At 40.9% G+C, this 21194-nt stretch overlaps 1 protein-coding gene across 2 annotated transcripts; it reads left to right on the top strand.

Moving 5' to 3' along the window:
- The first annotated feature begins 434 nt into the window (after positions 1-434).
- Positions 435-20759, top strand: c1qtnf12 (C1q and TNF related 12). Of its 2 annotated transcripts, none has more exons than XM_085444342.1 (8): positions 435-532; positions 13744-13848; positions 13977-14088; positions 14261-14445; positions 16453-16561; positions 17893-17986; positions 19979-20057; positions 20144-20759. In XM_085444342.1, the coding sequence occupies exons 1-8, from the start codon at positions 524-526 to the stop codon at positions 20240-20242; spliced, it is 792 nt and encodes a 263-aa protein (XP_085300468.1). In that variant the 5' UTR covers positions 435-523; the 3' UTR covers positions 20243-20759. The 2 variants fall into 2 exon arrangements, with proteins under 2 accessions (XP_085300468.1, XP_085300467.1); XM_085444341.1 differs by lacking the exon at positions 435-532 and adding an exon at positions 1223-2278.
- Positions 20760-21194: the final 435 nt, after the last annotated feature.

Raw genomic sequence — 21194 nt, 5'->3', positions numbered from 1 at the left:
AGAGTAAAGATAATTAATTTTTAAAAAAAGTAAAGCATAAAGGTTAGTTAAATGAAATTACTGTCAATATTGTAAACAAAAAGTAAATGCCAGGGAGCTAAGCTGAAAATTGAAATTAATATCTCAAAGCTTCAAGTTAGGCATCTTGAATTTACTAAGCCAAAAATGGAAAATATGAAAAATTGAAGAACCTAATGTCACCTTAAGATCTATGTGTGTGTGCGTGTGTGCGTGTGTGTGTGTGTGTGTGGTAAAATTAAAGCTATAAAAAGCACAAAACACACAAGAACCATAAAAACCATAAACCATAAAACCTTACACATGTTTTACTATTTGCTCCAAACTGCCAAACGTTATTTATTTATTTATTTATTTTTATTTTATGTTGAGCGTAAGACTTTTTCCTTTTATTTTGAATTTAAGATCACGTATTTCCTGGACTGATTTTGTCGTCTGCTGTTGAGCTTGGTGCTTCTTGGCTGCAACTTCCTGCTACGTCTTCGCACAAAAGGCAGGAAGTGAGATGTCACTGGTAAATGTTTGTATTTCACGCCGCTACCTCTAGATGGCACTGCTTTAAAATGTAAAATTGGCAAACAAATGAAACGGCAGTCTAAAATTTTAAGTTAAAAAAAAAAAAAAAGTATGTGGTATGCACTCATGAGCTAACATGTTATTTATTAGAAACAATCTGGCAGGGTTGAATTCCTTTTTGATGAATGATTGTAGAAATACCCAGACCAGTAATTTATTCACATCAGCCATGATTATTTAGTGAAACATGCAATTTCTACTCCTTTCCTCTGGGAGTATTCAAAGAATTGAACACCAACACTGAGTAAAACAAACAGGTATGTACTGCAGTCTAGATTTCTGTCCCTGGCATACTTTCAAACAACAGATTACACAAGATAATGTCTTAAGGTCACAAAAAGGTGCATGAATTAGTTTTTACTTCTAGCTTGGAGCTTTGGTAAATCAGGCCTGTATTGAGGCATAGACAACTTTGTACACATCCCATAACTTGTCTGCCAAGAAGCTCTTCAGAAGTGAGATAAAACAGAGCTGAATCAGCTGAGGCTGCCAATAGAGAGAGTCAAAAGAGACGTGGAGAGAGAGAGAGAGAGAGAGAGAGAGAGAGAGAGAGAGAGAGAGAGAGAGAGAGAGAGAGAAGGACAGGGGGAGGGAGAATGGGTGATGATAAAACTCCACTGTGAGCCCTCCTGTAAGCTCAGTCAGAAAGCAAAGGAGCAGCTGGGACCAGAGAGGTAGGGAGTGCAGTGGAGCAAGAAAAAAAGAGACCCACCGGGCACCAAATCTCTGCACATGGACTTGTTGGGACAGTCAGTAGGCAGCACCTGAGTGACCACTTTAAGGAGAAAATAAGGCCGGCTAAGATCAATACAGGACTTCAACTGTCTTCTCTTTGGCATCCCCATGGATGCACGCAGATTGATCTGAATGCTGATCTGCATCTTTTGATCTGAGCCCAACTTCTGTGGATATTGCAGCTTTTTCCAGCTACCACACCAGTCTGCTGGAGCCTGGACTCTATTGTTGAGTTTAAGAAGCAGCGGGGGAGAGCGAGGGAAAAGAGAATATTGCCATCCATCTCTAAGTCCCTACAGCCCACCCTCAGCTTTGGACGCCCCTCCTCTCAGCCTCTTCTTTTGACCCCCTGTGCCCTCCACAACACCCCAACCCAACCCCCTTCAGCACCTCCACCCCCCCAACAGAGCAGAAAGCGTGAAAAATCTCACTAATGGGTTTATTTGCTGTCAGATCTCCACAGATCTGTCATTCCCTTGGACCATTCTGCTTGACACATTTCATAGTTGAGTAAGCCTCCTGGAAGTCTGGCTAGACTTAGCAGTGCCCCTGCAAACGCTGGGCTGGCTCAGAGCTCATCAAGAGGGGAGCAGCAGTCAGTCTGACAGTCTCTTGGACAGGGAGTCCCTGAAGCTGCATTCCTCCAGTCTCTTGTGTTTGTAAGCCTCGTGGGCATCTTCAGCTTGCGTCCAACCACACGACTGGTCCTTTTCCAGAAGATTCGGGTTGTTTCTGCAGGGATTCAGGTGCTGATTGAAAGACTGTGAAGATGTGGTGTGGGGCTATGCCTCTGGCCGTAGTGGCTGTGGTGTTCTGGACCCAGTGTGTCCTTCTAGATGGAGTGGATGCCAAGAAGGAGAGGAAGAGGCCAAAGGAGCCCACTCCACAGCACACAGAGACGTACAACACAACTCTATCCAACAGTGAAGAAGTTGGTGGGACCATCAAGGTATTAAATTCCAATGCAATTTCTTTTTAATATATATTTAGGACTTCAGATTAATTTAAGGTTGCCTTGCAGATATGTGACATATACCTGTCAGCACAGGCTGTATAGAAATAGATAAATAAAGTGTGGCAAAGGTCGGGGCAGGTGTGCCCTGCCAGGTCAGGCCTCATACAGTTTGACGGACCAAAATGTGTGAAGCTCTAAATAGATGACTTCCCAAGGCATGCCAGGAATGTGGACATCTAAAGGGTGATCAATGCGTCAATTAGTGTGCGCTGCGGGTGCCTGCCTCCAGTGTTTCAGCTTATGTGAACAATTCAGGGTGCAGTAAAGCGAGATGAGGTATTTACAAACCTCTCAACACAAGAACAGTGTTTTTATTAGAAATGAATCCCGCTTACATAACAACATTGCTGCGGTACACTTCCATTTTCAGGAGCAACAGTCGGCCCTTGACTCTGTTATTTATTGGTTTATTGCTGGTGTTGCATATTTGTGAAACTTTCCAACAGGCTATTTGTTTTGCTTTCAGCCCACCCATTATGTTGGCATTCTCATGTAACTCTCACTGCCCTATATACCAGCCAGTCTCGCGGTAACCTCCACTCCTTTCCCCCCTCTTCTAGAAACCACACAGTGAGGTCTTCTTTGTGTCTCTAAGAACACTTTGTAGGTGGTTGTGGCCTGGCGCTGTTTATTTGACTTGGTTCGCCCAGTAAAAACAACAGCTATGAAGGATGACCTTGTGTCAGCCCTGAATCTTGCTGAAGATTGCACCCCATCGGGATCTCGCTGGTCTGCCTCGTCCCACAGGGAGCAGGGTGTCCTCACAAACACTGCTGCTCTTGGATTGCCTTGTAGGCAGTGATGTGACTCCTGGGAAAGTTAGCTGGAGAGGTATTATAGTACCTGTGGTGATGTTTTTCCCAGCCCATTGACGCTGTCATTCACAGGCCTACCCCGACTCCGCTGTGTCTGGGACATCCGATAGGGGCGGTGTGGCCCTGAAAACTGGGGCAGCATGCCGTGTAAGCCCCTCACAAAGCCCCATAGAAAGGGCCCTGAAAGGGAACACCTCTGTGAGGATTATCCCCCTTTGCCTCCCTCTCTAACATTCTTTTCATCTCATCTCCCACAATCACAGGGTAATGGCATAATCACTCTTAAGACGCAGTGTTATGCCCGACAGTGTCTTTGCCAAACACTGTCACCTCTGATAGAACCTGAGATTTAAGCGTGACATCTGTGGAAGAGGTTGCATTGAAGGTTGCATTTGTCAGTGCCACTCTTTCTGGGTTTCTTTTGGCGGGTATAGAGAAAAAAAAAAGAAGCATGCCACACATCATGAAAAGTGGTAAACTTGCTTGTCTTGGGTAGTTTGTTAGTTTATCCTATTACACATCTGTTAGGGCTCAGAGAAAACAGCACGTCCATTGGAGCTGTCTTGGCAAGCAATTTGTATTCTCAAACAAGCCAAACATTTACACTCCAAATTTACATTTTTTCCCCCTTGTGCCCAGTGGAAACAGTTCTTATGATGGCATTCGTTTTCTATCTGACCAATCCTGTGTGTGGGCTGCTGGCAGTGGGCAGTCAAACCCTGCATTCCTCTGGAGATTTTCCATTTGAAAGTGATCACAACAGTGAGGTGTGGAGCTACGCTGTGAGAGGAATTTTTTTAATGAGATGATGAACATTTCAAACAACCGTGATCTCTGCGAGCCGTCACGTCTCAGAGGTTTAGTACAGTGCGTTAAAAGTACAAGGCTTATTGTGCACCCTGCTCTAAAGATGAGAGGAATCTGTCATTGCCGAGCGCAGTGAAGGATCTGTGATGACTGTAATGGAGGGAGTCAAGTCAAACATCACGCCTGGCGTGTTGAGTAATGGCTGGGTTTAGCCTGAGGTGAGGGTTTTTGTTTCCTCTCTCTCATCTGTAGTGATGATTAATACAGCGGCGTGTGGGACCTTTTGGATCAACCCACACATTGAGACAAAACTGAGTCCCTCAGGAAACAAGGCCACTGTGAGAGCACACACCTCCCACCGTTGGTGTGAAGAGTCCACAGTAAACTCTAGTTTCAGCCTGTCAGACAGTCAAAAAGGTTATGCTTATTTAACCTAATGGAGTCATAAAACAGAGGGAAAAAGAAACAAATAACAAACACTGTTTTGCGTTACATCTGAACTTGGGCAGTAAAATAAACCACACTGTTGTGTTTTCACCTCCCAGACACAGAGCGGCTGTTTTATTTGGATTTTGTCTGCAGCTTCAGGTTGATGCTGGATTTATATAAAAATCCCTTAATCTTGCCTGATTCTTATCATGAGTTGGTCATGTTTCTGTAACTGCTATATCCAGAACTTCAGCAGTAAATTCATCAACTGTGGCTTAAACAAAAACCAACTGCAGAGGTCATTAATCATGGCAGGATTTTACTGAGAACCGATAATGTAGATGCATATACAGCGCACTCCGATATGAGTGAGGAAGAGGCAAAGTATTGTATATAGTGTATAAGTATATAGTGCTATGTATTTCTTCAGGTTTGATTAGCTGATTTATTATCCATCCATGCATCCATCCATGCATCCATTCATTCTCTGCTGCTTATCTGGGTTTGATTTGTGGGGACAGCACTCTCAGCAGAGAAGCTCAAACTTCCCTCACCCCAGCCACCTTCTCCAGCTCATTCAGGGGGACACCGAGACATTCCCAAGCGGGTCCTGAGTCTGCCTCAAATTTCCAGGGGGCATCCTAGTCAGATGTCCAAACACCCTCAATTGGCTCTTTTCGATGTGGAGGAGCAACCACTCTACTTATTTTTTATTGTACCTTGAATATAATGACTACCCGGGTCAATGTTAGCTTGTGTTAATGCTAGCTAGAAACCGAGGACACACTGGAGGGATTATATCTCTCAGCGGGCTTGGGAATGTCTTGATGTTCCCTCGGATGAGCTGGGAGAAGTGGCTGGGGAGAGGGAGGTCTGGGCTTGTCTACCTAGACTGCTGCCCCAACGACCGAAAACTGGATAAAGGGCAGAACATTGCCGGATTGCTCCTTGGACAGATTCAGTTTTGCTAAATTTGGACTCTTTTCTTGCATTCAAGTGACTTGTAAATTAGTCACCAGGAGCGTTCCTAGTATGTGGTTATATAACATAGTCCAGAACAGTATTGGAATCATGTAAAAAGAGGAAGATCTCATGAGTTTTTACTGTGAAGTGGCAAACTGTGATCTGTGATGGCACAGCATAGGTAATGCTTTTCAACAGCTCATTTTACCTACCACAGGGAAAATGAGCACTCACTTCCAATTTCAAAGCTATAATTTGTACACAAAACAGATGTGACACAACGATCAAAGTGTCTTTCAGCTTAGATTGCTTTTTATATGAAGAGGAAGCTGAGATTGTCTTGAGCATAAACACAAATTTATTCACTTTCTCTCGTATGCTAGAAGTGCAACTTTGTTGGGACAACAAAGAGGCAGTTAGAAAAAAGCTCAGGACATATTATGAGAAGAATGTTTGACCTTATCATTAAATAATAACTACATTTAATTTACACTTCCAAATATGCCCCTATGTGATAGAGTAATTATGTTTTGCACACTGTGTTTGCCAATTGAGTAATAACACAGTGTGCAGAGAGCCGAGTCAACATTGCATGCTTAACTGTATTTACCTCTTCAGTGATAAATCTTCGAATCAATCTGTGTCTGTGAAGCGCAGCGGTGGGGAACACGTGGGCGGATGCATGACAACTGAGATGCACGCAGGTTAGCAGGATCCCCTCGTCCCACACAGCCTGGGGATCCCTGCCTTCTGGGGCGGTGTTGGCCCAGCGTAAGGCCCTTCCACCATGCATGGATGACTGCACAGGGAGCAGTGCAGGGATGTAAAAACAAGGGATTAGAGATGACTCTTAATCATCCTGTCCAACCTTAAACCTGCATGCGGAACACTTTTATCATCAGCAAAATGTTTCATGTTGTCGAGTGTGTACGAGCAGGTAGAAAAACAGATAAGGCAGAAGTGAAAATAAGATAAGTTTTTTTGTACGCACACGGAAGAATTCAGGAGCTGCCTGCAGAAGAGTAGAGTTTCAGTATCTGGTTGCAGCCCCAGAGACATGTTTTAACAGTTGTGTTTGTGTTTTTGGTGGCACGCTGCCCCAGGGAAATATTTCCCATTTTATTGCTTCAAATAAATTCTACTTAATTTTCTCCAAACTACATGACAAACACATTTAAAGCGTCGTACGAAAAGATTTATTTGTGCAGGCCCAGGTCGGTCTTCTGTGGATAATAAAATCTTATAGGCTTCTGCGAATGATCAACAATCATCACAACTGATCCACTAATTGATCCAAAAGCTCTAAACTCACCATGCTGCGGGTTAATAAAACCATCTATCTTCACTCTTATGGTAAGACATGGATGCCAGGCACAAGCAGTGGAAAATGATTTGGTGTATTTGCTCAAATAATAAGTACTGCACAATATTTAAGCACTTTCACTTCAGTATTTGAAGTTTGTTTGCTTCGTACTCAACTTTATTCGGTTTAAGAAGCAACTATTGTGCTTTTTACTTCACTCTGTTAAAGATTTTGAACATGAAGCAGTAAAAACTACCAATTTGAAAAAGGAATAGAAAAGAATAAAGATATTTTAAAAATTGCTCTCATGCAAAATGAACACTTACTTTTTGATGAAATCAGAAAAGTTGCCTCTTTCTCATTTCTCTATAAATAACTAATGCATCAGCTTTAACACTTACATAATGGTAACACACACACTGAAAACATGTATTTTTATTCTTAATCCTAAAACACTGACAAGCTTTACTTAACAATATTATGAAATAAATAAAATAAATTACAGGATTTCTTTCTCTCTGCCATTTAGAGCTGGGTCGCTTAGCTCAAGCTGATGACCACAGACAGGAAGCACAGCTAGCCAGGCTTTTGATTTTGTCTTGTTTTATAATACAAGATCAAATTATGCATTAATGAATGAGCTTTAGAGTTGCTTGCAGATAAACTTTTGTATCTTAAGACACAGCAATGTTAGCTGTTTCTCTGTTTCCCAGTTTTATGCTAAGCCAAACTATAGCTACCAAATTTCGATAAATAAATAACCTATAAACAAATGAACTAAAAGTTCTCTTTTTAGGCAAAATATTGAATGCAAGCATTTTACTTATAAGATGTAAACTTTTGTATTGTTACTTTTGTGCAATGTACCAGTACCACAGGCAGCAAAACAGAACCATAGCATGACACTACCTCCACCCTAAGTGCCTGCTGCTGTAGTATTCTTAGGTTTAAAAACTTCCCCTTAACTCCTCCCATCAAACCTCTTGTGATTGTGGCCAAATCGGTCAGTTTCTGTGTGGGTGACCAAATTTCAGGTCAAACCTGAAGGTGTTCATTTTGGAGCAGGGCCTGCTTATTTAGTCGGCATCTTCTCATTCCACGATGATAAAAAACTGGCTTCACTGTTGATCATGACGCTGGTATTCCGGTGTTTTCCAATTCATGGCAGGCTTGAGGCCTTGGTGGTTCCTGGATTGTTCCTGAATATCCTGACCAATTTCCTCTTATCTGAGGGTGACAGTTTGGGTTTTCTTCCAGTCCTTGGCAAAGTGGTGGCACATTAGAATAACTTGTACTCACCTAGGATTTGAAGTTGCTTAGACTTTCCTATTATTCTAAGAACAAACAAAACAGAACAGCTTTTAGTACCAGTTTGTTTTTCTGCACATTCAGATGTCTGTTTAGAGAAATTAGACTAAACATAGTCAAGTGGTTTTTGTTCCTACACTGCGAAAAAATAAACTATTGGTCAGTCCAACGAGTGCTGTCAAACACATCTTTTTTATGCCGGTGAAGAAAAAGTACCAGTTGTAGTCAATCATGGTCAATAATGAAAAAGGTTATAGGCCTTGCCTTGTCGTATTAAAAGACTTTATAGAACCTTCATTACCACTAAGTGAGTGTATGAATATTAGATTAGGGAACACCACAAAGTCAAAATTGTGCAACAATTCCTCTATTTAAAAGTCATTAAAGATGAATGCTCTATAATCATTCCACTCTAGAAGAAGAGGAGCCCCATCCAGCCTCTTCCACTTATACTTATCAGAGTCGCAGAGGGGCTGTAGCCTATCCCAGCTGCCATCGAGCGAAAGGGAGGGTACAATCTTACGCTGGCCAGAGAGACATACAACGATTTGCACTCACATTTACACCTTTAGAATCACAGATTAACCGAACCCAAACCTGCAGGGAGAACATCAGGTTGAGGCCCTGGACAGATACTGGAGTTGAAGTCAGGACCTTCTTGCTGTGAGGCAACAGAGCGAACACTGCTAACGACTGCATCACCGTGCTGGCCAAGAACTGCTCAAATTAAAATCCCCAAATGACCATGCATTCATGCTTGTACAACTACAAGTTGAAATTAAGCTCCAGAGATAGTAGCAGGGGGAAACAAGGTAACCTGTTTAATCTGTGCAGAAAACTCAGAAGAGTGAATTGTATTGTTTTTTTGCATAACAAATAAGATATAGTCATAAGTCGTTTGTGAACTTTAAAATCGCTGAGATGGATTTGATATTTTCTCTGCCAGAAACAATTAAAATCATAATTTAATGGATTAAATTAACATCCATCCATAGATATTAGACTTTACATTCTTAAGATGAGAGTCTGAGTAATGAGACGTGATTTAGAGCCCCATCATCGACCAGGGTAAACACTGTCTAAAAGATTTAACGTTTCCCACCTTCAGACAGAATACCTGACACATTCTCATGGTCTGCGTTGGAAAGGCGTGTGCTCATACCCGCTGAGAGACGAGGCCACTTTGAGGCACTCACACATCAGCGGTGATCAAAGCCAGAGCCCCGGTGTTCTTCATCAACTCTACGACGTATACCTGGATCCCCTCCCTGTTTGTTCGTCACCTATACGTGCTGATACTGAGCTATGCAAAGGAATCTATAGTTTACTTTACAGCATAGCAGCGAGTGAGGGATTGAAGGCCTTTCGACAGGTTCTTCTTTGTCATACAGCAATATGGTTTTCATGTCTGCATGTGTGGAGTCTTTGAAGTTCTCGGTTGAGACATACACCCAGCTGCATGCAATGAATCAGACAATTTTTGGCAAGTGATGCACTTTACTGACAGTAGAAACAGACACAAAGAGAGCACAGTATATTTTATAGAAAAAAGTTTCTAAAGTTGATGATTAAATTATTTATACAGTGATTTGCAGTTATATTTTAGCTTAGAAATGAAGGTTATAATTACCGTGGTCAAAGCCTTTCTTCTTTGAGCACAGAAAATCCTTCAGGGCAAGGGTTTAATGGTTTAATTGCAATGGTGTGTATTAAAGAGGATGCCAAGCTCAGAGCATGGCTGATTTCCTGGCAATGATAAGAGGTGTAATTACCGGGCACATGTGTGGGCCAAATTAACAGTTTTATATCTTTGACACTGACCAAGAACAAATGTTAAGTGTTTACTTTTTCTCAGTTGAGAGCCTGCCGGTCCGCCTCATCATCTCATTGTGGGTCTGTTTCAGATTGTACTGAGTTGTCTACAGTTCCAGCATCAGCATGTTGATTTATAGTATTTATTCAAGCTCACAGAGCTGGTATGTTACATTAATATTGTTTTGTTGTTGAGAGTTTGACAGATTTATAAATCAAACTTACAGCCAGCAGGTGGCTAACATAGCATAGTATATAGACTGGAAAGATATAATCTGGCTCTATCAGAAAGTCCATGACCTGTTAACCTCAGTTATATTTGTTTTTTTAAGCACCGGAGCCTTTCCAGCTGTCATAAGGTGACAAGTGGGGTACACCCTAGACTGGTTACCAGTCTACTGGAGGGCAGCGATGAAATAATTTATAGAAATCATGTTTTTTGTTTGTTTGCTTTTTGTTAAATTAAAAGAAAATACCGTGGGGACTGGATGGATGTTAGGAGATGATGGCATAAATCTGTCACTGTCAGTGCGACTGACGGCTGCCCCCTCCAACCTGAGTGTGTTCTTGCTAGAGGTTGCTTCCTGTTAAAAGGGAGTTTTTCCTTCCCACTGTTGCCAGGGGCATGCTGTCTTTCTCTCTTGCGCGTCTCTCCATTATAGTAGGATCTTCACCTGACAATATAAAGTTCCTTGGGAGGATTGTTTGTGATTTGCTTCATATTTTATATAGATGAAGCAGAATTGAACCGAGACTTGCGTCCTATTTTTGGATTCTTTTTTATCCCTCTAAGGTCAACGTAAGGTTTGTTTTCACTTTTCAGTCTAGGAATAAAACCATTTGTTTAGGTGCAGAATAATCTCTATAAACAGACATCCAAATATGAGCATGTTTGTTAGTCTGTATTAGGTTCGAGTAATAGCCACCAGTCACATTTGAGCAGCCTGTAGTTGAGTAAAGGTAAAATCTGGATACAGAGCACGGAAGGCCGTTGCCTATTGTCTGTAAACAATTTAGGTTTTCATTTGTTTTTACATCTCTATTCATTCAGAGCCCCAAAATATTTGAGACTAGCTGATTGGTTCCAATACTGGGCTCAGATACTAAAACTGCCTGAACCATGCACATTGAAAATAATGTGACACGTTCATAGGTTCATAGGTCTTGATGAATAATGATGCAGGAAAATGCTCTGTTCTACTCATGTTGGACCATCACATCCTCATTGAAAGGCTGAAAAATTGGGTTGGTGTATCTGGAACTGCATTAGAGTGGTTCTCCTCTTATCTCCATCACCAATCCTTTTCTGTGGCAGTCTCCGATTTTAGGTCATCCTCTACCTCCCTCACTTATGGTGTCCCTCAAGGGTCAGTTTTGGGGCCTTTATTGTTTTTAATATATCTTCTCCCCCTCCAGCATATAATAGGCTCTTTTGAGGACATTTCTTATCACTGTTATGCTGATGATATTCAGTTGTTCTTTTATGCCCGAGGATTTATCTAAGCTTCAGCGTCTGAATGATTGCTTAGATTTAATCAAACGTTGGATGGCTGCAAATTTCCTCCAACTCAACGAGGGGAAAACTGAAGTCCTCGTATGCGCCCCTGATAGGTTTCTATCGCAGATAGTGAAAGCTCTCGGTCCTCTCTCACTCTATGTTAAATCCTCTATCAGGAATTTAGGTGTCACCTTTGACTCGAGTCTCACATTGGATGGGCATGTGAAATCTCTGGTTCGGGCTTGTTTTTATCATTTAAGAAATGTGGCTAAGCTAAGCCCGATTTTATCTTGCTCTGAACTGGAGATTGCTATACATGCATTTATTTCGTCACGCTTGGATTATTGCAATTCGCTGTTTATGTGTCTAAGCAAAGGTTCTCTGGATCGTCTGCAGGTTGTGCAAAACGCTGCAGCTAGGCTTTTGACAAAATCCTCCAAGTACTCACATGTGACACCATTGTTATCTCAGTTACACTGGCTTCCTGTTAAATTTAGAGTCAATTTTAAGATCCTGGTCTTGACCTACAGAGCTGTGCACAGATTGGCACCAGCCTACATCTTTGATCTGCTACAGCCCTATGTCCCTAGCAGGTCTTTGAGGTCATCTGATCAGGGCTTACTTGCTTTAAAAAATACTAAGAGGAGGACTAAGGGTGACAGAGCTTTTGCCACTGTGGCCCCGAGACTGTGGAACTCTCTCCCCCAAACATTAAGAACTGTGGACTCAGTAGCTGTTTTTAAAAAACAACTCAAAACTCACCTTTTTAAAACTGCTTTTGGTTAATTTTTTGCCCGTTTTATTTTCTCTTTTTAAATCGTTTCATGACTTGTAATCTTATGTGCAGCACTTTGTGATTCTGTCTTGAAAGGTGCTATATAAATAAAAATGTATTTATTTATTTATTTATTTATTTATGAGCTGGCATTGAATCAGTGAGCTTGAGAGCTGCTGGATTTTCTTACTTTTGAAGTGTTGGATTAACTGTTTCCCTCTGTTTTCAGTCTTCGTGCTAAAAGAAACTAACAAGCCAGTGGTGTTTGCTTCATATTTAGGAGATGGAAATAAAAGTAGTATCAATCTCGTCATCTATATTTTAGCAAAAAAAGCACACTTTGTTAAACATTTGCTTAAAAGCTTATAGTATTGTTATGTTAACGAATATCATAAAATAACTTGGCCTCCAGTTTTTTGGAAACCGTACTGAGTGAGTAGTGTAAAGGTATTCTTGCCCAAATCAATCCCTTTTATCTGTCTTCCAAGCCTCAAAATCGCAACAAAAACAAAGATCAGTTTGGCATGCAACGCCTGTTAAGTGGTTTATTTTGCCTGATGTCAGAGAAAAGAGAAAATCAGAGAGTGAAAAGCGGTGTGTGTGTGTGCTGCAAATCCCCAAACATGAAACTGTTTTTTATTCCAGCCTAACAAAAAGACACACAAGGATTTACTCTGTTGCGGTGGAACAAGATGCAAGTCTTTAACGGTGAAGAAAGGGGCATGTTGGTTTAGCAGATAAGTGATCCGTGTCCCGCTGCCAAACCTAAACAAATTCCATTTCAGACAGCTCACCTTCATGGCTCGTCTTTATCTCCTCTTCCATCTCAGCTGAAGACTCTTGACATTTGGGGAAGGGTTAGGGTAAGTTTGTGAGCTTGCTGTGATTGGAAGTCATTCAGCCTCACATTTTATAGCAAAATGAAAACAAGCAAGTTGTAGCACTACGTATAAAAACGTTTCATCCAGAGGACTTCCCCCCGTGAGATCTCACTCACCTAAACAGCAGTTTCTTACTAATTAGTTATCTGAGAACATACACCCTGATTGGAAAACACACAACCCTTTGTTTATATACTATATTCATGCCATCTTACTTATTAAATTTTCCATCATTAGATCTAATGAGCAGTATTAATAAAAAAATACTGGTTTGTCTTTTAGTGAGGGGGAAAGTGTTGGCCACTTTGACATGTTGTTATAAACTACAGTAATTGAGGCTTGCGGTCCACAGAATCGACATTACACATAGACAGGCAGACTCATTTTTCACCAGGGTGCTCATGGAAATTTTCATGTGCTGAAAAGAAAAAAAAACCAACTACTCTTAACAAAGTTTGTTTACATTCATTCCAGCCTGTTGGGCAAAATAAGAAGTGACGTGGCACACGAGTGAATTATCTGGAATGAAAAAATAAGCACAAGGTAAAGCTTTCGGAGGACGATGGTGACTGATGGGCAGTTGAGAAGCGTTGCAGTTGACTGAGCAAGAGAGACAGAAAGAAAGACATTTCCCTGTTTGACCAAAATTACTATAAAATATATGATTATTATATAAATTGAATAAACTTTTTAAAGGTTTGTCTGACTTGAAATCTTGACGGAGGGCGTGCGTGGATTGCAATCATGACGTTATGAGTCGACACTCATGTTGCGCTAATAATTTATACAGACTTCTGTTCTGGTGCAGGGTTCTGATCACCAGAGGGTGGATCCACTGGGATCATGGATGGACTTTGTGAAACGACCCGTTGGAAACTTTCCTGGAAAATGTCGCAAACGCAAACGACCACTGGTAAACCCAGAAGATAGGCTATTTGTCCCACAGTTATTCAAAAATGTTCACTTTAAGCCATTTTATGTACAAACTTTTTATGCTAAGTTGGATACATGATTATTTTTTGTGTCTCTGTCTTCCATTAGCCAGGCCCACCCGGTCCTCCAGGTCCTCCAGGTCCCCAGGGTCCTCCTGGCTCTCCTGGGGCTCAAGTAACTCAGGAAGTTCTCCTGCAGGAGTTCAAAGAGATGATTAAAGGTAGAAGCCTGTTGATTTTTTGTCCCAATTCATTTATTCTCCTTTATTGGATACAAGGTTGTTCTTTTCTTCATCTTACAGTTATACACCTTTTTTAAAATTACAATATAATCCTGAGAGAATAGTTAAAAAAATCCAATTGAGTCACTGTGTGCTGGGCATGTTCTGTCAGAGGCTACAGAGAGGCGAACAGCAGCCTTGGACAGACAAATCAGCCCCAGCCAGCTACCTACAACCATCCTCACCCTGGAGGGGATGACCTCGTACCGCAGAATAGAAGAAGCTTTCCACTGCAAGCTCAAGGGACCCGTAGTGGTCGACAAGAAGACTCTGGTGGAGCTCCAGAACTTTCAGACAGTAAGTTTGTTTGAAGCCGAGTAAATGTTTATGAATCGGTCCAGCTTTGTTCCCTGCTTGCGGCTGAAAAACTAAAGTTTTGGCTAACCATCCTCTGCAGGGTTTCACATTTTGTTTCTCTGTCGTAACCCTGAAAGAGTAAGTGTTTGCTAATCACTGCTTACTTTGCATGTGGGAGAATTATGAGGGGATCATCCCCTCACTGGTAACTGGCACTGGCAAAGCATGCAGTGCCACTCCAAGACTCAGACTGCCTCTTTGGTCAAAAATATCAGCTTTTTCTATTCTACACATCACTCTCTGGGCAGCTTACAAAAGGCACTCTGTCTCAGACTTGGAATAAAGTGGGGAGAGGACAGAAATAGACACTGTTTGAAACAGCATGCTGTAGTGGAAGAACTATGCCCAGTTAGGACTAGCTGACAAGGCTGGAGGAGGGTGCATTGGGCTCTGCACACTATTAAACATGCAAACACAGAGCTATGTTAGTGAAGACGTGTTACTATGGCTTTGGAAAGTTTTAATATTTTTGCAGAGTCAGAACTATAGAGGCACACAATGAGACAAAGGATAAAAATAAGGTCTGAGTCCAGGGGCCCTATTTATTAGAGATTCATGGTTTAGACTCCATGTGTTAAATGTGATATACTTTAACTCATGTGCTGCATGTGCTCAGGGATAACACATTTTGTGAATTTTGACACAATGTGTGCTCTTTTAAAAATTTCTAACATTTTTTAATGCAAATATTTGTACACACATAAAACAAAACAAAAAATTTATAGAAGCCACAAACAGCCGCCGATCAAACCTGTTTATGAGCAGCAGTCAATCAGAAGAACTTTGGTTTAAAGGGACGGTGGTCTTAAAGTAGAAGTGTCCTGTCTTCCTTTTCTCTCTCCAACCGATTGTGGCACATGGCCGCCCCTCCCTGAGCCTGGTGCTGTTGGATGTTTCTTCCTGTTAAAAGGGAGTTTTTCCTTCCCACTGTCACCAAAGTGCTTGCTCATAGAAGTTCATATGATGGTTGGGTTTTTCTCTCTATGTATTATTGTAGGGTCTACCGTAAAATATAAAGAACTTTGAGGTGACTGTTGTCGTGATTTGGCGCTATATAAGTAAAATTGAATTGAATTGAAAGTGCTACAAAAGCTTGTTTCAAACAATGAACTGGGGGGCTGCTGCACTAAGGTCCAGTGTAAGATAAATTATTTTGAACTGGGAATTATGCAGTAATCCAAAAATAAAATATGGAACTGTTGCATTAGAATGTAAATATTAATAATTACTAAACAGTGGTATATAAAGGGCGGGTAAAATAACCAATAGTCACTGCCAGTTAGGCATGTTTTAAATTCCTGCCAAAAAAGTGGATGGATCAATCCAGCCCATATGGGGAACACAGTTCACAGTCTATCAAGATGGCCGGGAGCAGTCCCCACTCCTACCAGCAATCTCCTATTTATCACTTTGATTTGCTATTCTCCTCCTGCCTGGTCCTCAGCGTTCCCATGCTACATCAGCATTTAGGTTTAGTAGCTGCATGTTTGTGTAACGAGTGAAAAATCCCTGGTTTGACCTGGGGAGGACGCACAAATTCCTTTGGGGTTGCATCAGGAAGAGTAAAGAAAAAAATCTGCCAAATCTAACATGTGTTGCTACCCATCGTGGCGACCCAATATGGATAAGGGAACAGGCGAAAATAGCTTATGCTCCTTCACATCAGTAAACCTCCATGTGAAAAATGGAACAGCCTTGTCTCATTAATGCCATAATCCATGCAACACCTTGTGCATAAATGAGCCATGGAAGCAGTTCTGTCATAACTGTGCCACAGTGATGAGAAAGGGCAGTGGCTGTAGGATTGTTTCTGCTAAAGTGCCCTGGAAGCACACACAGAAGACATACCGTACTTAGTGCTCTGTAGCTGGGCCTTTATTTTGTGGTCCTGTATACTGTTGCCATAAAACATATCCACTATCAATCTTTTTTTTCCTGTGCTTCCAGCCGCCTGCTAAAGGAGCTTTCCTCAGAGGGTCGGGAATGGACCAGTCGACTGGGAGGTTCACAGCTCCCATCACAGGGATCTACCAGTTCTCTGCTAATGTCCATATTGGTAAATCACAGTAACTTTCCTATAAAGCTTATTACTGTAATATAGCAAAGCCTTAAAGCCCCTGCTCACTAATAGACCACCCAGATGATTAGACCTCCACTAAGGAGTGAGGGCATGCTTCCATTCTCCTCTTCATGCTTTTGTTGGCTTTGTTAAAACAGTTAAACTTATCACAGTTTTGTGATAAGAAAAGAAGCCTTGATTCTAATCAAGTTCATACATACACACATTATTGAAACCTCGCTGAAGCAGAGACTCTCTGAGCAGCTTAGCAGAGAAGCAACTGTTTACAGAACACCCAAACAAGCTCTGTTTGTTTGACGAACCACTTCTCGTGCCATAAGAAGCTGCGATATGATTTTTCGTCCAGTGCAAATAAAAAGTAGCGTCTCATTCGTCTGACCACTTCATTGTCATCTTATCATCTTCTGATCCTTGAATGTTTGAAATCTGGCCCATTGTCGGACATGAAAAAAATGATCCTTGGCTTTGTATTATAGATGGGTTTTTAAGAATTGGTGTTAGCTTGTAATAAATGCGTCACCACTTCACCATTAATCCACCGTTTGTTTAATGTCTAAATTAGGAGTAGTGGGAAATGTTTGAGCTACAGTGGCTGAAACCGTAACACTAGACTAAACTGATGTATCATTGCAACTATAAATCCCTAAAAAGTTCATTTATAAAAGTTGATTTGAACCCTTACGTGTGGAAATCCAGTCATTTAATTGCCTGTTTATAATTAAGAAGGTGATTATAGTATATAGATATACATACTGTGAGGCCCATTTTCTTAACCATTTATCCAACTTAGGGTTGCAGAGCACGGGAGCCTTTCCCAGCTGTCATAGGTTGAAAGGCGGGGTGCATGTCAGTCTATCACTAACACTGAAGGCTATCGAAATTCAGTTTAAGATTTATACCTTTAAGACTCCTACATATAAAGGATAACTTAAATCTTGGTAATCCTTTATGCAATGATCCTTTTTTTTATTGAAATGACATATTGCATCTGTTAAAAGAAAAAGAAATGGGGGTAAAATGTCAAAGGAAAAGATTAAAGTAACACGTTCAGAAGCAAAAATCACATCCCCACAAATTTACAATTTTTTTCTTGTAAAGTTTCCTTTTTTTCATAACCTTTGCACTTCAATCTTGAAATGTTAAGAGTTTTTTCTTGTTTCTAGTGTAGTTTTAGCCTTATTGACCTATGCTGTTTCGTCTTTGTCTTGTATTTTAGCCTGTTCTAACCTTATAGACTCTTTTTGATGTTTTAGCTACTTTTGTAACTCTTGCTGTCCTATCTTAATTGATCACTGACCATTTTACAGATCACAATGAGGTGAAGAGGAGCAAGAGCCAGCTTAAGGCCAGGGACAATATTCGGGTGTTGATCTGCATCGAATCCCTCTGCCACAGATACACGTATGTATCCTGTAAGGTTGTTAAATATCCTGAAGCTCAGTCTCCTACAGACTCACCCCCAAATCCCCTCAATTATGCACCTAATCTTTGAAACAATGTAGTTTTGGCACGTTAGTGAATAATATCGCCACCAATCACAAATAAAATCAATCTTGAGTAGGTTTCAATATTACTACAGTCATCCTTTGCATTCTTGAGATTCTTGTTTTGTCAATTTACGTTTGGCTTTTCTCCTCTCACAGTCATATTTTAGTGGTGTTTAATGCTTCCTTAACTTTCACCAGAAGTTACGAGCTGTAAAAGGGGTTGTCTGTTACACTTTGTGTGGAACCAGTTTGGCATTTCCTGTATAAAAACAGAGCAGGTCTCTAAAAGGAAATGTCCTCTCATTTAGAGGCCTTGTCCTTGTCGCCTAACTAATCTTTATAGACTCACCTTTGACACTGCAGGCAGCCTGTTACATACAACAGCACAGCAGAGAACTGCTCTAGTTTGGGATGTGCGAGGCAAATAACGAAGCATCAGATAGGGTGGGCCTGAAGGGCATTTATTTTATTTTATGTTTTTACAAAACCATACCAAATCCAAATTCTTTCCAGTATTTCAAAATTTCTATTTACATAAAGTCAGTGAAAGCTGTTGAAATGAATTGTTCCCTGAAGTCTCCCCTGGACTGTGCAGAGCTCCACAGCCTCCCTTTCAGTGTGGTACAATGAGGGGAATGCATAAATAATATTATTATGATGGGTTACTTAACCCAAAAGAGTGCTTGGCTTTTGCTTTTTTGAGCCAAAGCCCCAGCCAGTCTCGCCCTCCCACTCATGAAAATGCAGAGAATGTGAAATGAGGCTCATTGTGATGGCAGTTGGAGGGAAGGCCAATATGATTGATTTGCCATAAAAATTTATCATTTTCCACTAAACAGGAGCCAGTGCTCTCACTGTGTGGTTAAAGGCTGCAGCTATGTTACAGCCATCTGTGCAGCCTCTGAGAGTGCTCAGTTGCTCAAGGAAAAGTTTGACCTTTGGGTCAAACTCGTCTTTATGCTCTTTTCTTTCTGAGAGTCAAACAAGAAGATTGAGATTATTCAAACAACTGTATCATGGATTCTGAAGCTGCCACAAGAAGCTAGCTACGACTTGAATAATACAGGCCTAAAGGCTGGACAGCAGCCATATGGCATGCGCAATTCACGAATGAAAAATACATATTTCCCAACCAGTTGGCGAGAAGATGCTGGAGGTTGGTGGCAACCCCTGGGGAAAAATGGTCACAAAGAGGTACATGGTGTGGCACCAAAAACCTGTTTGCGGTTGCTTTGTTTCCTAGCAGGTTGCTATGGTCACCAGTGTTTTGCATGAAGATGCCGACTTATCTGCAAATAATTGCCATTTACTCGCCAAGAGGTCGTGAAACTATGAAGAGTGCCTGCAGTCCAGAAACAAGGACTGTTCCCCTTCAAAGTAAAAGTTTCACTCTTTGCAATATTGACACAACTTTTACTTTGATGGTGAAGTTCTCAGTTTGCATCAGCTACTGGTTTGCCATGGAACGTGTGGCACATGGCAGCATTTTGAATACTATTAAAGAGTATTATGTGATCAGTGGAATCAAATGGCTCAAAAATACAGATCCAGGATTTGTATGGAGAATACATTTTGATTGTTTTCCAAGGTTTTTTTTTTTAGTTTTTTTTTTAGTTTGGAGCAGTTGATTTTCCTGACATTTTACCAATAGACCCCGCAAGCCAATGTGTAATAGGCATAAACAATCAACACATAGTTTCCCTGTTTACCGTTAAACTATGTCAAAGGAATAATTCCTCTCATCTAAAACTTGGCAGTAAAGTGAGCATGCATATTTGGCCAATGACTAACTATCTTTTTAATATAAGGCCTTTTACACTTGGATGAAGTTCATGGGGTTTTAAAGAATGCAGCTTTGACATGTTTGAAAATTACTCAGAAATGTTATTTTTTCATCTGATTGCAGTTCACTGGAGATGATCGTTGGCTTGGAAAGTAACAGCAAGATATTCACTGTCAGCGTGCAGGGACTGCTGGAGCTGCAGGTGATCTCAGGGACACACAAGAGTAAGACATAAAGTACTCTTCTACACTCTTTCTACATTTATTTTTATTTGTTTCTGCTCTGCAGGCTGGGCAGTACACCTCCATATTTGTGGATAACGCAGCCGGTGCTTCCATTACAATACAGAACGGTTCAGATTTCATGGGCATGCTGCTTGGTGTATAGCCTCAAACACGAGCAGGGCATCCTCCAAGCTGTCCACTGCTGCCTTTTATTTTTTTATTTTCTTTCAATGGACTGCTTATGAGCACCGCCACACAGGACCAAACCACAGGGGAGGCTTGAAGGAAGGATGTAAGGCTGACATTGACTTGACTGCTTGTCAGATGAAAGTCAGTGAAAGGACAGTGTGAAGCACTCATGGACTGAGTTTGTTTCTCACAGTGCACTTCCACCTCCCCCCCAGGAACTTGGACGCATGTTGCTTCACAGATAGAATAACCTGAAAATAAAATGGAGAATATGTTTGTTACAGTATATTTTTCATGGTTGTTGAAGACCTTTGCAGTAAACCAAGATTTTTTTAATGTTCTCTGTAGTGGTTGAAAGAGCTAGGGAACATAAAATAGTAAATTTGTGCATTTAATGTATATTGACATTCATGTTTTTGTCTTTTCTATCTATTGTCTAAACACTCATGAACTATAATTTTGTTGGATTAAAATCCAGTTTTATTATATTATATGGTACATAGACTCCTTGAGTACACTGGACAGTTAAAATATGCTCAGTAGACAGGCCTCATGTGGTATTGTATCATAACTGTTGCTGCATTTTTAGCCATTTTAGCATCAGTTAAGACTGAAATATTCAACGGTGAGAGGATGGATTAGTTGTATAGAGTCCCACAGACCCACAATCCCACAATCCCACAAATTTTGCTGATCCTCTGACTTTTCCTCTACAGCCAATACGTGATGCTTACATTTATCATTTTTGAGTTAAATATTTGAACAATAATGCAATGAAATTAACTGTTTGCTCCAGAATAAAATGTAAGCTAATTTCATCTGTGATTCCTGATCTTTTCAGATGGTAATTTGACTTGTCCCACAGTTTTGTTTATGGCATCATTTTAGTGCCAGTTATCAAATGCTAACATCCCCGTGGCTAAACG

Source organism: Copadichromis virginalis, linkage group LG20, assembly GCF_057382275.1.
Source record: "Copadichromis virginalis isolate Kocher_CV1m ecotype Utaka linkage group LG20, C_Virginalis_male_GT1.1, whole genome shotgun sequence".
Taxonomy (NCBI): Eukaryota; Metazoa; Chordata; class Actinopteri; order Cichliformes; family Cichlidae; genus Copadichromis; species Copadichromis virginalis.
The sequence above is the reverse complement of the archived record's forward strand: the minus strand, read 5'-3'. Positions and strand labels throughout refer to the sequence as shown.

Coding starts and splice junctions, on each gene's coding strand:
- c1qtnf12 (XM_085444341.1), top strand. CDS start 2,099: ATGTGGTGTGGGGCTATGCCTCTGGCCGTAGTGGCTGTGGTGTTCTGG. Junction 2,279..13,743: donor AAGTTGGTGGGACCATCAAG/GTATTAAATTCC, acceptor GTTCTGGTGCAG/GGTTCTGATCACCAGAGGGT. Junction 16,562..17,892: donor CTCTGCTAATGTCCATATTG/GTAAATCACAGT, acceptor ACCATTTTACAG/ATCACAATGAGGTGAAGAGG.